This window comes from Neomonachus schauinslandi, chromosome 4 (genome assembly GCF_002201575.2).
Source record: "Neomonachus schauinslandi chromosome 4, ASM220157v2, whole genome shotgun sequence".
NCBI lineage: Eukaryota > Metazoa > Chordata > Mammalia > Carnivora > Phocidae > Neomonachus > Neomonachus schauinslandi.
The window spans coordinates 69,099,243-69,117,538 of NC_058406.1; the positions used below are offsets into that span (position 1 = coordinate 69,099,243).

The 18,296-nt window shown below is 32.9% G+C and overlaps 1 protein-coding gene across 1 annotated transcript in view; it reads left to right on the forward strand.

Annotated features, from left to right (window-relative positions):
- PRKACB (protein kinase cAMP-activated catalytic subunit beta) overlaps positions 1–18,296 on the forward strand; it is a 66,296-nt gene that overhangs the window by 30,377 nt on the left and 17,623 nt on the right. The window contains exons 3-8 of the mRNA XM_021690319.2: positions 1,712–1,840; positions 8,041–8,139; positions 9,150–9,232; positions 12,423–12,549; positions 13,670–13,765; positions 16,786–16,908. Coding sequence (XP_021545994.1) covers positions 1,712–1,840; positions 8,041–8,139; positions 9,150–9,232; positions 12,423–12,549; positions 13,670–13,765; positions 16,786–16,908 — 657 coding nt within the window. The remainder of the gene's footprint in view (positions 1–1,711; positions 1,841–8,040; positions 8,140–9,149; positions 9,233–12,422; positions 12,550–13,669; positions 13,766–16,785; positions 16,909–18,296) is intronic.

Genomic DNA, 18,296 nt, shown 5'->3' on the forward strand with positions numbered 1-18,296 from the left:
TAAATTCTACATAACTTAAGTACTTTAAATTGTAACTGAGACCTAAAAACTGTGTATAAAAAGGGCCATTTATGTTTGCCAAAAAATCTCTTTTTGAAGTTATAAATAATTAATGAACTTTAATACTAGATTCAATTTTGAACATCTATTTTCCTACCACAAAAATTTTTATTTCAAGTATCTTTTTCATTAAAAATATTTAATTCTAAGTATTATTTTTTATAAAGATACCATCATACCACCATTTTTTATAAAGATACTAAAATTAAAAGCATGACCTGTACTTTAAAACATAGTTACTCTAGCAGTTGTAAAAAGTTAGACATTGTCTTACATGAAACATTGAGGAAGGTGAGGAAGATGGTACATATGTATGAAAAGCAATAACTAGCAAAAAGAGATGTTCTGTTTGTTGTCTAGTAAGTCTGTTTCCATTATGTACTTGGGAATTATATTAAACATTTCAATTGGTGTTGTTAAAACCAAAAAATTAAGCATTAATCCATAAAATTAAATAATTCCATCAGAATTATAAGAGCTTTTCCTTTCTACGTTGATATAGAATTTCATAGCAATTTAAAATCATTAGAAATTTGAAACTAAATTTGATGAAACAAGTTTTATAACTTAGAGCTGCTTGCTCTCTTTGTAATGATTCAGCAAGAAATTATGCTATGTCTCCAAAGGCAAGCTTTGATTTGTAATTGAGATTAAATCCAATGACAGTGAACTGCAGTAACTGTCCAGATTTTTTACTTATACAAGAATCACATTACATCACATTTTTCTCAAGCTATAACACTGTACAGACTGACCCTTGCAAATATTTTTTTCCAAGATTTTCATGAAGATCTTTGTAATGAAACCTATTAAACAAATGGGTCAGCAATTACAACTTGTGGCTATTTAGCACATAATTTCTTCCCAGTAATTTTCATTTTGTTGTGGCAGCAACAAATTCAATAGATTGATGCCTCCAATTCTTTGCTTCTATGCTATAGTCAAAGCCAAACAAAGATGTTTGCTCATAACAAAGCATCTATTGAGGGAGAAAAAGAGACTGATTATTGTTCTGAGACTCTGACTTTCGGTTATCTTTGTGGGAATGAGGAACTCTTCTTTCCTTATTATTACTGTTTTAGGTAATACCAGGTTATTATAACATCAGAGAAAGAGCCATTAGGATCTTTCATGCTGTTATTATCTAGGCCTATAAGCTTGTATAAAGATAGAAATGAAGTAAGATAGCGCTTTCTTCAGAGGTAACCCTAGTGAAAGGACTCTAAAAAAAAAAAAAAAGAATTATTTGTGAGTACACTGAGACTGTATGGCTTCCATGATTGTGTCAGTATACTGCTGGTCAGTTTGTAATTCTTAAAATATGAAACTTATTTATTAAAAGTCTAATACTAGGAATTCATATTGGAATTCATTATGACTTTTAATACTTCAGCTTAGGCTCTTATTTCCTCCCATTACTGTTATGCTTTGTTTTGCAATATAATTCTCTTTTCAAATATTAGTTCATTTCTTATTCAAAGGGAAAAATAGAACCAATAACCTGGAATCTCAGTAGTCTTTTTGTATTGTTTTTAAATGGATAGTTTTAAGTGATCTCTTCTGATTATATATAACTAAATCTATTATAGTTACCATAGTCTTATGAGAATTTCTAATTTTAAATTTTATTTTATTTTTCATGTATGTGTAGAATAATGCCGGGCTGGAAGATTTTGAAAGGAAAAAAACCCTTGGAACAGGTTCATTTGGAAGAGTCATGTTGGTGAAACATAAAGCCACTGAACAGTATTATGCCATGAAGATCTTAGATAAGCAGAAGGTTAGTGTATTTGTCTTTATTTACCTGAAGGGTAAACTTCAGTTTTATCAGCTAGATTATTAAACAGATGCAATATAATGACTTTCCATTGATACCTTCAGATAATTTTATTGTTGCACTTAATTTCATCTTTATTTATTGTGACTATATGATACGTAGTTAATAGTTAAGTATATGGGGATACATTATTATTTCAATAATTATATTTATATAATAGGTATGTGTATGTTTACTAACAAAATACTGAATTCAACATGTAAAGAACAGGCATCTCTACTACATTCTGCCTTGTGGAAAATGTAGAGATCAGTTGTACTTGATCTTTAGATTGAGGTAACAAAAACTTGGTGATTTTATTTTATGACTTGTTTTGATTGACAGTAGAAGCCCTTTGTTTAATGTGATTGAGTTTGCTGAATTTAAAATGTCAGTTAAACCAGAAAAAAGTTGGAATACTAATACTATAAAAAATATCAAATGATGATATTGTATGCCTGAAACTTATAAATATAATGTTAGATGTCAGTTATATCTCAGTAAAAAGACTAAATCATTTTGAAAAAAAAATTTATAAGTTTTTATCACATATTGGTATATCTGATGAATCAGGATGTCTGAATTATTCATGGCTTAATTGTTAAACTTCCATTTTCCTGGTAATCATGTACAATTAAGGGAATGTGAAAGAAAAAGGGTAAATCTTGATATTAGATATTAGGTTCCCAAGAATAACATTTTGGCTTACTGGAATGTAGGAAAATGTGGGGTAAACAATACTGAGCTGGATGTGGAGTAAATGGTACTGAGCTAGTAGTCAGGGGTACAGATGGCTAGACTGATGCTGTCCAATAGAAATAGAATGTGCCACATAAGTAATTTTAAATTTTTTAGTAGCCACATTTAAAAAGTAAAAAAAAAAATAGTTGAAGTCAATCTTAATAGATTTTATTTAGCCCAGTGTATCTAAAATATTATCATTGCAACATGTAATTAACAAAAAACAGAGATATTTTACTTCCTTCATACTAAATCTTCAATATCTGATGTATATATTACACTTACAGTATATCTCCATTCAGGTTAGCCACATTTCAAGTGTTAAATAACCACCTGTAGCTAGTAGCTACCATGTTGGACAGCACAGCATTAGACTGGTCTGCAGTTCCAGTCCAAAATGCTTTAAAATAAAAAACAAATTTAACCTCCAACATGAAAAGAATAATGACTTAAATCTTTCTAAAATTAAATACACCCATACACACATTTAATTAATTAATACTGCCCTTTTTCATGTAACTTTTTTTAACATGCTTCCTGAAAAAATAGTTTAATCACTCTGTCCACTAAGTCACTTCCTCTTAATTCTTTAACCCACAATAATTTAACTGTCTCCTTGTTCATCTCCTACCTCCTACTACTCCACTGAAATGGCTCTATCACCAGTCCAGTGGCCTAATCAACAAAACCAGTGGGCTCTTTTTGCTCATCTTATATGACATTTTAGAGCCTCTGATTGTGCTGACCACTCCCTTGAAACTCTCTTGTCCCTGGAATTCTGTAACCCCTTGTTCTTCTAATTATGCTCGCCTTTCTGGGCTCTTCTTTTTTAGGTATCTTTTCCTATTATTTTTTCCTGTCTACTCTTTAAAGACCGTTAATTTCAATCTCTGGACTATCCCCTTGTCTTGTTTTCATATTCTCCCTCTGGATTCTGTCCAAGCTTCAATTCATCCTTGAGCCTACACCCCTAATTTGTACAATCTGAGCACAGAGCTCTTAGAGACCGACTAGTCCTTGCTCTGATTTTCTAGATGAGGTCATTGGGTCTCAGAGAGAATAAGTGACTTGTACACTTGTGTTGGTAGCACACAGAATACTTCAAAATTTTGATTTGAATCAAATATTCTTTATTAAACCTGTCATTAAAATGTTATTGTCTGGATAGCCCCTAATATTTTGTTATCTTTCTTAAGGAATTAATAGACTATGCTTTAGTCATAAAATATTAAAAGGGTTATACAATATGCCATTTTTATGTTTAAAGTATTTAGGGAAGAAGTTTTTAATTCCTTTTTTTTTTTCTTGACAAGACAGTGACTTGTTAAGTAAAATACTGAGAAGGTTACCTCATAGATAAATCATGGCGAGAGAGTATTTGCCACCCTAAGTCATTTCTGCTATGGCAGTGTTCTGAATCTATTACAAAGACTTTATATTTTGAATTTTTCCAAGTTTATTTATTTGAATTTGACAAAGATAAGTAATAAAATAACACTCCACAATCACCTTCTTTTCTGTTAATGAAGTCACACACCTTTCAATTTTGGCTTCTCCTATCTTAGGGTGTATGGGTTAACGGGAAGGAATCAGTACAGAAATTAAGGAAATCGCATTTCTTCATTACATACAATGTGTCAGGCATTGCTAGGAATTTTATATTTACTGTATCAGTGAATCTTCACAATTTTGTGTGACATTAATCTCCCTTTTAAGCCAATGACCTTTCTATTTAAGTAGTTTTTCCAAAATCAAACAGGCTAGTAAGATAAACCAAGAATTTGACTAGGTTGGTCTGATTTCTGTGCCTATACTTCTTATTAATTTTTCCTTTAAAATGTATTTGTTACCCCTAAGATCCTTTCTACCACCACCTAGTTTGGTCCCTCATTAACATTAACTGGGCTTTCCCAGTAACATCTTAATTTCCACAACCCCAGACTTTTCACCTTCTATTAATTCCCTTCCTCACTGCCAAAAAAGTTTTTCTTACCATATCATATGATTTTATTTACTCACTCAAAAAGTTTCCTAATATTTATTCAATAAAAGCAGAACTCTGCATCCTACTTCCAAACTCTTCATAACTTTCTTCCATACTTTACCATAGTCTTATTTCACACTGTTCCCCTACAAGTCCTCTATTCTCTACTTCTCTGATTGAAACTTGACCCCCAGGAGAATACAGTGCCATCTCGGTGGGCTGAGGGGAGTATGTGATGATATATAGCCCATCTTCCTTATCAAAAACTCTGCAAGTATTTGGCTAAAAAAAAATTAGCCAATAATATTACAATAGTAATCATTTGTAAATGCTTTTAAATATACATAAACCAACAGAAATATTAAGAAGTAAATATAAATTTTATCTGAATGTTGAAAATAAAACATGGACTAAACTCCCAGGGTTACTTGTTATTTTTTTCTCTGCCATTTAGGGATATTTCATTACCAAATCTTGAGAAGCATTGTCCTAAGCTATTGTCAGATGAAACTAGCACTCAGACTTACCTTTGTGTATTTCCCCCTTCAGGTAATTGTTCTGGATATTAACCCTGACTACAGTATCTCCTCTCTCTTTTCCTAATCTTTGTTATCTATTCATCTGTAAGGCCCAACTGAACTCTCACCCTTTTTAGTAGATTATAATAACAGTTGATATTTTTTTGAGCTTTTATTTTGTGCCAGGCATTGTGTTAATCACTTCACATGCATTATGCAACACAGTCACTTTTAAAGTAGGTATTATTATCAACGTTTTATAGATGAAGAATCTGGAATTAGAAAGATTATGTACTGGGCCTAACATAAACGTTTTCTTGTCTGAACACTTACAACATGATAACTCTCATTTGGCAACTATTTGCATATTAATATTCACATATTCATATACCATACTTCCAAATAGATTTTATGCAGCATTAAGGCAGACACTTCATTGTCTTTATCTCAATTGTATTATTATGCCTTGTATGTAGTAGTATGCACATTTAAAAGTAAATTAGATTTTAATTAGTTAACTTTTTAAATTAACTTAAAAATTAACTAGGCATTTATGCTTTGCCAGTTCTTTTATCATATATATATCGTATATCATTTATTTCTATTTTTAATTGTTATGCCCTACATACACATAGTTGCCTTAGAGCTATAATGCAGAAAGCCTATCTATTGCAGTTTTTATTACTTCTTCAAAGGAAACGCATTGTCAATGCCTAACTAAAAGGCTACTATATGATAATATACAGAAATAAACAATGTGTTACATCTAGACAATGAAATATTATTCAGCCCTCAAAAGAAATGAACTATCAAGCCATGAAAAGACATGTAAGAACTTTAAATGCATATTACTAAGTGAAAGAAGCCAATTTGAAAAGGCTACATACTCTATGATTCCAACTACATGACATTCTGGAAAAGGCAAAACTGTGAAGACAGTAAAAAGATCAGTGATTGCCTGGGGTTAGTAGGAAGGAATGGATGATTAAGTGGAGCACAGAGAAATTTAAGGGCAGTGAAAAGTACTCAGTATGGTATTATAATGGTGCACACATGTCATTATACATTTGTCCAAACCGACAGAATGTACAACACCAAGAGTAAACCCTAGCATAAACTATGGACTCTGGATGATAAAGATGTGTCAATGTAGGTTCATCACTTGTAACAAATGTACCACTCTGGTGGGGGGGATTTTGATAGTGGGGGAGGCTGTGCCTGTGTGGGGAAGGGAGTCTCATGGAAAAATCTCTGTATCTTCTGCTCAATTCTGTGAACCTGAAACAGCTAAAATTAAAAAAAAAATTTTTAAGCCTATATATTTTTAAAAGTAAATACAAAGCAACAGTAATTTTCCAGCTAATGTTACATAATTTATTGTGATAAGTATGGACTAGTTAGTTCTGTAACTAGTTAGAATTTGGATGGAAGTGGTGCAGCCTCTTCATATTACAGATAAAAAAAAAACCCTGAAATCCTAAGAGTTGAAATAACATCTCCAAAATCACGAAACTTCTTGATTAGAAGGCCTAGATTAGAATACAGATCTTCTGACTCTCAGTCAAGTAATCTTTGCTCAGTATTATTTTTATACTATAACTGTATATACTAATAACTGGATGGTATCTTTACCTTTCTTATTTATGTTCAACTTCTTCAACTCTGTGACTATCCCACACTGACAGTAAGCCTCTAGCAAGAAAGAATGCCACATTTTAATGACTTACCCATATACTGGACGGTTATTTATATCTCCCTAAGGTCACCTTTTCTTAAATTAAAAATGGAATCACATGTGGGATAGAAACATAGTCTTCATGAAGATAAGTTGCTTTCCCCTGCTATGTATTAATTGAGTAGATAATCCAGAGGAAGCTTGATTAATCCTAAATGACCTATTTGTTATAAAGACGTAGTTGACAAACTGAGGGTTGCTGGAGTGGTGGGGGTGTGAGAGGGATGGGGTGGCTGGGTGATAGACATTGGGGAGGGTATGTGCTATGGTGAGTGCTGCAAATTGTGTAAGACTGATAAATCACAGACCTGTACCCCTGAAACAAATAATACATTATATGTTAAAAAAAAAAAAAAGATTGGAGAAAGGGAAAATGAAGAGGGGGAGACGAACCATGAGAGACTACAGACTCTGAGAAACAAGCTGAGGGTTTTAGAGGGGAGTGGGGTGGGGGGATGGGTTAGCCCGGTGATGGGTATTAAGGAGGGCAAGTATTGAATGGAGCACTGGGTGTTATACGCAAACAATGAATCATGGAACACTACATCAAAAACTAATGATGTAATGTATGTTGACTAACATAACATAATAAAATAAAATTTTAAAAAATTAAAAAAAAAAAAAAGACATAGTTGGTTTTTTGCCAGTATTTTGTGTGTCCTCTCTTGTGGCTGCACAAATTGAATTTTTAGAATTTAATCTTGTATTTATTCAGGTATTAGGAAATGAACAGATTGTTCATTTTTACCCACTGTTTTTCAATTATTGGCTTTTCTTCAGTCCTTAATTTCCTTGCTGATCTTCTGAAGACTTAAAATCAATACCTACTTATTGCAGTGATTTGTACCAACTACTTTAGTGTACTGACTATAGGTCATTAGGAGCTAAGCATTTTCACATACTAATTTTTTAAGTAATGTATTAGGAGTCTATTTCTTCTTAGCTTTTGCTTCTTGACTGAAAATCATAGTTGACCTTCTTTAGACCAAATTTTAATCTGTTGTTAGTTTTTTCATTTGAATCTGATAAACCCAGTTGGTAGTTATTATCACCTTATCCAACTTAGTGATTTTGCTTATCCAAGCTCATTATTATTTGAGAAGCATTTTAAGTTTTTTCTTTTAAAATTATAGTAAATTTTAAATTCTGTTCAAGTACATTAAATATATTTATCTCTTAATCACAGGTTGTTAAACTGAAGCAAATAGAGCACACCTTGAATGAGAAAAGAATATTACAGGCGGTGAATTTTCCTTTTCTTGTTCGACTGGAGTACTCTTTTAAGGTAGAATTTACAGAATTCAAATAAAATATTTTTACCCTCATATATTTTTAAAAATATGAAACTATGATAGAATTCTAAGCCAGATGATAAACCTGGAGAATATGAATAAACAAAAAAGTAATATATTTAGATGTTATGTAATTAAATCCTGGCTTACAAACTTAGGTTAACATTTGACAAGGTTTTGGTTCTCCGTAGGGAAATTTTTAACGGTAATGTGTAATTTTTCATGAGATGGTATTACAAATTCAAATATTTTCAATTTATCAAAATCCATAGAAATATCTTATTAAGCAGTTCTTAAACTCATGCAAATGAATGTACCCACATACCCTTCCTTTTAAACCTTTTCTGATACAATCTTACCATCTTCTTTTCCATGTCAATTTGTTCTAGTCTTTCCATTTATATAAGGCAGAACAGTCTTTGGCCTTCCATTCAAGTGTCTCATAAAATTGCACAAGATTTATTCTTGAAGTTGGCAGCTTCTCAGCTCTTTAGAATGATTCTTGGCATCTCTGCAATATTGATTCATATGAACCATTTTAACCTTTTTCCTTTTCCTCCTTTATTCTTTAAATCAGATGAACATCTGTGTATTTAGGATGATGTTAAAAATCATTAATCTCTCTGACCTAATTTAGTACATAAAATGTTAACATTCTTACTTTTTCAAATTGTTATTTTAACTGTTATTCCTTTGCATACACTATAGCATTAAGTCATTGCCTCAGTGTCTAATTGTTCAAAAGTTAGTGTTCCCTGCAAGGACAGGAACAGCAAAAATCCCAGACTAATTTGTGGCAAGAAAACTAGGAGGAAAAAAAAATGAATTCCTCACTGTAGAAAAATTAGAGCCTCTTCCATTTATTCTCTCTTTCCCAATGTTAGTAATCTCTCGGGTGGATTTTTAAATTTGTCTTTTTCTAATTTAACATGGTGTTATCTTAAAATATTTTCTTGAAATAAGCTAGGTTTCATAATTTTGATTTATTCTTATTTATTCATAGGATAATTCTAATTTATACATGGTTATGGAATATATCCCTGGGGGTGAAATGTTTTCACATCTAAGAAGAATTGGAAGGTTCAGGTAACTAATATTTTATCCTCCTCAAATCTTTATATGCTGTGTGTTTGTTTAAAACCAAATTTTTAAGTTATTGTCAATGCTAAAAATTTATTTCATTTAATTTAGTAATATGTTAGCTATATGAAGAAATTATGTAGAAACATTAATAAGAGGCCACACCATACTAAGTTTTTTTTGTTTTTTTTTTTAAAGATTTTATTTATTTATTTGACAGAGAGAGACAGCGAGAGAGGGAACACAAGCAGGGGGAGTGGGAGAGGGAGAAGCGGTTTCCCGCCGAGCAGGGAGTCTGCTTCTCCCTCTCCCTCTGTCTGCTCCCCCACCCCCCGCTCATGTGTACTTTCTCTCAAATAAATTTTAAAAATCTTAAAAGTAAATAAAAATAAAATGAAAGCACCAATTACCATTGTAAATATTCTACCATTAGTAGGTATTATGAAGGTCTATTATTTAAAGAATTTTCAGAAGATGCAAAAATTTAATTTAAACATACTAATATTAATTGAACAAATATTAATAATACAACTCTGGGGAAGAGGTTTGTGTAAAGATGAAGATAAGAAAGGGAGTACATAGAAAAGATAATAACAGTACCATAGTGATGAGATTATGAAAGTTTGTTTCAAACAAATTTAATTCTCCTTAAAGTTGTTGCTATGTTGAGTTTTAAAAATATATATGTAATTTAAAGAGTTTGGGGCACCTGGGTGGCTCAATCGGTTAAGCATCTGCCTTCAGCTAAGGTCATGATCTCAGAGTCCTGAGATCGAGCCCCACATCAGGCTCCCTGCTCAGCGGGGAATCTGCTTCTCCCTCTCCCTCTGCCTGCTGCTTCCCCCTGCTTTTGCTGTCTCTCTCTCAAATAAAGAAATAAAATCTTTAAAATAAATAAAGAGTTTCTACCTTACATTAGGTTATTACTTACAAGGCTACACAGTTTTAAAAATAGATTCTGTTAACCTTACCTGTGTGTAATAGTTTGTAAGCTACTACTGTTTATTAGTAATCACTAATAGAATGAAGCTGAAACCCAGAGCAGGTCCAGCTTCATTTAGCACATTATGTGTTGGCATGATGAAAGCACCTGTCAGAGTTCAAACTGGGCTGATGATCGTAATCCGACTCGGAAAAAAGATGATGATAGACTCAGATTATCACAAGATCATGTTCAATTATGGGCCAACATTAGAGTTATTTTAGTTACCTGGGGCCTAAGACAAAATTCATTTATTGACCTAATGTGATAAGGCACCTAATATGTATCAGGCACTGTGCTAATGCAGAGCAACTTCTGTTTATTTTTAATGATTCCTTTCACCTCCTGTTGTCCCCTTTCCTACTACTCTTATCCACACAGGCCCAGAATCCTCAGATTGCCCTATGATAATTCAAAGTTTTACACTGAAACACTACACCTAAACCTGGCTTCAAAAACTATTTTGTCCATTTTCTGTAATAACTAATTTCTTTCCTTTGCAATTCCCCACACTGGTATTTCTTTAATACTTGACTTGGTACTAGGAGGAAAAGCAAGTTGATTGCAATAATTCACACTGAGACACTGTCTTTTCTAATCTTTCACTCGTACTACATGTACACTTGAGAGGTTGCTAACTCCTATTTTAGAAACTTTGAGGCAACAAGAATACTGAGTTATTGTTGAGCATGGCTTTAACCAGAATCAGGGCAGTCACTATGAGTCTCTACTTAAACAGCAACTGTCTAGATTTAAAGCTGTTTCAGCATTAAGTCTTCCTACAGAATATTTTGCTTTCCTCTTTCAACAATTTGATTACAGATCTATGTAATGTTCATATTCCTCCACTCACATGTCAGTATGTGGAAATAAATATAAAATGCTTAGTGCATCTTATATTTGTTCTGATAAATTTGTATTTATTTATAAGTATAAGATGCTCTGTGCATCTTGTATTTACAGATGCATGGAAAATTGGAGGGGACCTTCCAAGTCAAATATTTCCAAAGTTAGGGATATTTCAGTGACAAGGATGATTCTTCCAATTTCCCTTTAAAATGTCTCTCCCCCATTCCTTGTCATACAATGTATGATACAGATTTTACAGTCTTGAGGTGGGGCTAAAACTCTAAAGGTATTATAAAATATTTTCCCCTAAAAGTATTTTTCTTTACATACTCATTTACTCAACAAATATTTTCTTAGCATCTGATATGTATCAGGCTAGAACCTAGGAAATACAGTGACAAGTAAAAGGAGCAGCATATATAATCTTTTTTGGAATTTCTATTTCTGGTGCTATGAGATCAAATTAATGCCAGCCATCTTGACGGAAATTCTATTCATAGTTCACGTTATTCACTGAGAACATAAATCTGAAAGTCATTGCAGTTTATCAGGCCAATTAGCAGAATTCATTGTGTACGCTAGAAGATGAAATAGAAACTCAAATTAGAAAATCAGTACATCCTTTGGAGTAATACTCAGAATGTGGCATCAACATTACACTGATCTATCAATTGATCTGATTTGTGCATACAAGAACTGGACATGTTTACACATACTGTTTACATCTATGTTTATATATCTGTGTAAACATGCATAGTAGAAGATTTGGAAATTCAGACACTGGGATTGTATCTACGGTTTCTGGATAGGATTATGGGTGCTCTTTACTCTTCATCAATATTTTATGATTAATTTTTTAATGAGACTATATCATTTTTGTAATAGGAATAGTCTGGGTGAAATGACATTAGTCTTCAGATTAATGCAGTTAAACAACTTCTGTGTAGTGAAATTCTTTAAGCACTTAAATTTGTGAGAAAGGCAGACAGAGCGTATCAAAAGTAACAGTGGCCTGATAGACAATGTAATTGACACATTTGCTCCAGTCATTCTCCAGGTCAGACATAATTATAAAGACATCAGTATCTTCTAATATGGCGAATAATAATTTAAAATAAGATGACTATTTTAGAGTTATATTTTTCTTCAATATGTGCTGCTTCCTAAGTATACTAAAAAGTATTATTTGAAGATAATTCAGAGGTTTAGTAGATACTCGGAAACTAACAAGATTCTTTATATATGTTCAAAAGAAAATTTTTTGCTTCCAAAATATCTCTACCCCATATTAAGTTTTTTACATAATCTATTAATTACCATGTGTTAACCCATTTTATAGAAAAATCCATGTTTTTTTCTTTGTAGTGAACCCCATGCACGGTTCTATGCAGCTCAGATAGTGCTAACATTCGAGTACCTCCATTCACTAGACCTCATCTACAGAGATCTAAAACCTGAAAATCTCTTAATTGACCATCAAGGGTATATCCAGGTATGACTTGAACACATTTATATAATGTATTTGAGAAAATACTAGGTAAAAGTTGTATGTCTTTAACCTCAACTATCAATATTGGATTTTTTTTCTTTGAGCGAGACAATTACTTCTTCCTAATAGCTTAAATTGAGCTCATACGGGGCGCCTGGGTGGCTCAGTTGGTTAAGCGACTGCCTTCGGCTCAGGTCATGATCCTGGAGTCCCTGGATCGAGTCCCGCATCGGGCTCCCTGCTCAGCAAGGAACCTGCTTCTCCCTCTGACCTTCCCCCCTCTCATGTGCTCTCTCTCGTTCTCTCTGTCTCAAATAAATACTCTTAAAAAAAAAAAAAAAAAAAATTGAGCTCATAGTTCTGCCACTATTACAGAGACCTAAAATCCCATCAAGAATAGAACCTGTTTATACCTCCCATGGTCTATAGTTGTGGACAGAACACAGGATCCTACATACAGAAATATATAGAATAGCTAAATTAGTGAGCTCTCATTTGGTGCCAGGCATTATTCCAAGTGTTTTACATGTATCATCTTTTTTAGCCCTGATAACCTTATAACGTGTAAGTCCTGCTGTTATCCTCATTTTAAGGCTGACGACATTAAGGCAAGCAGGTCACACAGGCAGTAGAGTCAGAATTTGAACCCAGTCTGTCTCTAGAGCCTATTACCCTTTAACACCACAGTGCAGCTGCCAAAGTGCCCTGGCTACCAGTACTCAACGAGTGGAGGTGTTTTCTTTCTGCTGCTTTTATCAGTAGAGTGAGAGCATTCCTATTTACAGTTATCAGTAGGTTCTCCTGTTGATACTTCTGATGACATAATTCATGGCAGAGCATATGCTAGACTCAAGGACTACTTCTGGCACTGCTTCATTTTTGTTAAAACTATTTACTGTTACCTTTTTTGATGTTTATTTCTTTGAGTCAGGGAAAGTTCTCCAGAGTGAACCTTCATTCACTAATAGTGGCCGGCATGGATTAATCTCAATTATATTGACTTAATTTTTTTTCACGGTTTTAATTTAACCCTGATTTTTAACTTTCAATTTAGGTATGATAAATATGTTTATTGTGAACTAATGAATGTTCACAAGTTTGTTTATTTGTTTGTTTTTTGTAGGTTACAGACTTTGGGTTTGCCAAAAGAGTTAAAGGCAGAACTTGGACATTATGTGGTACTCCAGAATATTTGGCTCCAGAGATAATCCTCAGCAAGGTATATTTATAATGCCATTATGTAAGAAGTAAAAATATAAGGCATGCATCACTGTGGACTTTTACAAAAATAGTTTACTGATCTAATATTATACTTTTACCTAATCTAAATTACGAATTTATGTCTGTTTGATTACTAAAATAATAATTACTTACAGTCTACCACTAATCCAGTAACCTCTCAATTTTAACTCTGGATCTAAGAGAAATAGTATGGTAGAACATAGGAAATATAGTCAATAATATTGTGATACCTTTGTATTGTGGCACATGATAACTAGATTTATCGTGGTGACCATTTCATAATACATATAAAATGTTGAATCAGGGGCGCCTGGGTGGCTCAGTCGTTAAGCATCTGCCTTCGTCTCAGGTCATGATCTCAGGTTCCGGGATCGAGCCCCGCATCGGGCTCCCTGTTTGGCGGGGAGCCTGCTTCTCCCTCTCCCACTCCCCCCTGTTTGTGTTCCCTCTCTCGCTGTGTCTCTCTCTGTCAAATAAATAAATAAAATCTTTAAGAAAAATAAATAAATAAAATAAAATAAAATAAAATGTTGAATCACTCTATTGTCCACCTGCAAGTAATATTGTATGTCAACTATACTTCAAAAAAATAATGTGAATAAATCTAACCTCCAGATCCATATTTTTTTCTTCCAGTTTTACTGAGAATAACTGCCATATATCACTGTATAAGTTTAAGGCATACAATACCGCATGATGGTTTGATTTACATAGATTGTGGAATAGATTACCACCATATGTTTAATTAACATACATCATCTCATATAGATGTAGTAAAAAGAAAAGGAGAAAGTCCATGTTTTGAAAGCAAAATCATAGCCTTTTCATAATTATTCCTAGTAACAGGAAGGCGGGAAACCTTTGTGTGTGTTATCCCACAAGGCAAATGTAAAAATGATATGTACTAGTTCTCAATTCTTCTGTTTCAACTTTACCAATTAAATGAAAGAAATGTATGCAAATTTCTTTTTAGTTTAAAACAGGAATATTATAGCAATTGCATATAGTCTTTTTGAAGATAGTTCTACTTTTCAAAGCAGCGAAAATGTGGTGAGAGAAATTTGTATCATATCTAAAAGGATGGTTTCAGTTTTCCTTCCCACTGCCATCCCTATGTGGGGAAAGCTAGAAAAGAGAAATTAACAATGACGGAACACAAATAGTGACAAGGAAAGAAAAATGGATAGCACACATGCGTTGATATTTACAAACTGGAAAACCACCCCTTGAATAATTGAAATTTGGCTAACCTATAGAAATATAAGAATAAAATAAATGACCTCATTCAACTTTCCTCTCGTTATCTATAATTTAAATCATCTATAACTTTTCAGTCTTTTGTAATCTAAATATCATTGCTGTTAACACATTGCTGTTAACACTTAACAATGTGATGACAGAATAAGCACCAAAACTTTAAAAAATGTGTATATATTGTAAAAGTAATAGATGTTCATTGCACAAAATTTGGAAAAGGCAGAGAAATAAAAAGAAACAACCAAAAAACCTATCATCTCACTATCCAGAGACAGCCTTTTTAAAAAAAAAAATATTTCAATATATTTTTCCGTGCATGTTATCATAGTTGAGATATAGTGAATGTATAGTTTGTACTCAGCTTTTTACACTTGAATGATAACAAGCATGCAAACATCATTCTAATGGCTTGTTTGCAAATATATCAAAAAGTATTTTGCCATTCTTCTATTGCCAAATGTTCAGGACATTCCTTTTTCTTTTTCTTTTTTTGCTATTATAAATAACTGTAATAAACATAAACATTTTGTGCGTAAAGCTTTTTCTGCATTTCAAATTATTTTTCCAGGGCAGATTCCCAGAAGTAGAATTACTTGGACGAAGGGTATGAACATTTTTAAGTCTCTCCATAAATATTGCCAGAGTCCTTTTCAAAAAGATTGTAACATTTTACACTCCTTCTAGCAGTGTGAGAGTGACTGTTTAGTCACACTGTCTAGCATTAGATATTCTTATTTTTAAAATCATTACTAATAGGCAGTAAGTGATATTTTATAATTTTAAGTCTCATCTTTGGTTATTAGATTTTTTTAATGCTTTATAGACATTTGGTGGGTTTTAGGTGTGTGTGTATCTGAATTATTAGTTCATGTCCTTTGCCCATTTATCTGTTGTAATTTAGTTTTTCTTACTGATTTAATTCTCTATACCTAGGGTATTAAAATCTGGTATAGTTTTTATAAACATTAACACAACAATCTCAAAAATAGAAATCAAAGTTTAATAAAAGGTTCTGGCTCAACATCACATGCCTTCATTATAGTAAAAATACTGTAATGAATGACATTAATCGTGAGTTGAATTAAAAGAATTAAAGCAAAGTTGATGCCCATTTCTATTAGTGAAACAAAGTGCTATTCTTTTTATGCTAGTCTCCCTTTAAAAACACATAAAGAAAAAAAATCTCTATATTATAATATATTTTACCTAATAATTTGAAAATTAAATAGTTTGTAAAGCTAAAATTTAAAAAAAAATTTGGAGTATGGGGAGTGGTGAGGGTAATTTGAGGGCAGAACAAAAAATGTGGCAAGAACTCAATTCTTCTCTCCATGATTGAGTTGGGTTTTTTTCCCCATAATCTTTTGTGCCAACTGACATTGATCATAATTGATAACAAACTTTATATAAACATGTTAATATTTTATTTTTATTTTCTTATACATACTGCTAGTTCTTAATTTTGGTAAGTTTAGTATGAGAGAAAAAAACAATTAAAAATAACCTTAGGATTGTACATTTGGGTTGTAGTGTACTTTCATGTACGTCATTTCCTTTTATTTGATAAAATGTGACCTGATATATTTTGTTCATTTTTTATTTTATCCTGAATACCTAGCTGCTCAGCAACTGCTCTTTAACAAATTTCATATGCTTGTAGATCATTTTGAAATCATCTGTGACTTCATTCTCTTCTGAGTAGATTAAGTAATAAATGATATTTTCTGCTGTTTATCTTAGGGCTACAATAAGGCAGTGGATTGGTGGGCATTAGGCGTGTTAATCTATGAAATGGCAGCGGGCTACCCCCCATTCTTTGCAGACCAACCAATTCAGATTTATGAAAAGATTGTTTCTGGAAAGGTAAGTAATACATTTTATTATTCCTCTGTCATTCATAATTTCTATAATGAGTAAGCTTTGTAGATTGACACCATTTAATGTCATGAGAATATTACCCTAAGTTGGGAAAAATACAAAAATATCCATAGTTGCTACCTTTGTATCTAGTGTTCATTTAAGATAACAAAATAAATATTAAATTATTGAAGTTTCTTGTTTCTTTGTATCTCAGCCAGATTCACACTCGTGTGAAAGCTGACCTTCTGATCTGTGAACTTAAAATTTATAATATCACCTATTCAGAAGGTTCCCTGAATGTTCCTAATGTAGTAATTTATCTTTTTTACTGAGATCCAAATTTAAATCATGGATGCTGCATAGCTGGACTATAAGAACAAGACACCAATAGAATGAGTCCTATCCAGCCACCTAGAATCTACATATCAACACAGTATTGTTCCATATCTCACAGTGCAGATGTAGTCTACAGGGATCACAAGATTTTCAGTTATCCTTTACTTCATTTTATGGGGAAAGTTTTATTTTATGGCAGTATTCACAAATTAGGGGACTAACTAAAGAACTTATACTTCGGCAATGTCAAAAATAAAAAATAAATACTTCTTACAGATAACTAAGCTAGCTGTTGAAAGATTTACACTAAGGTAATACAGAAAGGCAGAATAGAATAGTTAAGTAATTAAGTATCACTGCTGTCAGGGAAATCCAAATCAAAACCTCAATGAGTTACCACCTCACACCAGTCAGAATGGCTAAAATTAACAGGTCAGGAAACGACAGATGTTGGCAGGGATGCGGAGAAAGGGGAGCCCTCCTACACTGTTGGTGGGAATGCAAGCTGGTGCGGCCACTCTGGAAAACAGTATGGAGGTTCCTCAAAAAGTTGAAAATAGAGCTGCCCTACGACCCAGCAATTGCACTACTGGGTATTTACCCCAAAGATACAAATGTAGTGATCCAAAGGGGTACGTGCACCCCGATGTTTATAGCAGCAATGTCCACAATAGCGAAACTATGGAAAGAGCCAAGATGCCCATCGACAGATGAATGGATAAAAAAGATGTGGTATATATATACAATGGAATATTATGCAGCCATCAAAAGGAATGAACTCTTGCCATTTGCAACGACGTGGATGGAACTGGAAGGTATTATGCTGAGTGAAATAAGTCAATCAGAGAAAGACATGTATCATATGATCTCACTGATATGAGGAATTCTTAATCTCAGGAAACAAACTGAAGGTTGCTGGAGTGGTGGGGGTGGGAGGGATGGGGTGGCTGGGTGATAGATATTGGGGAGGGTATGTGCTATGGTGAGTGCTGTGAATTGTGTAAGACTGTTGAATCACAGACCTGTACCTCTGAAACAAATAATACATTATATGT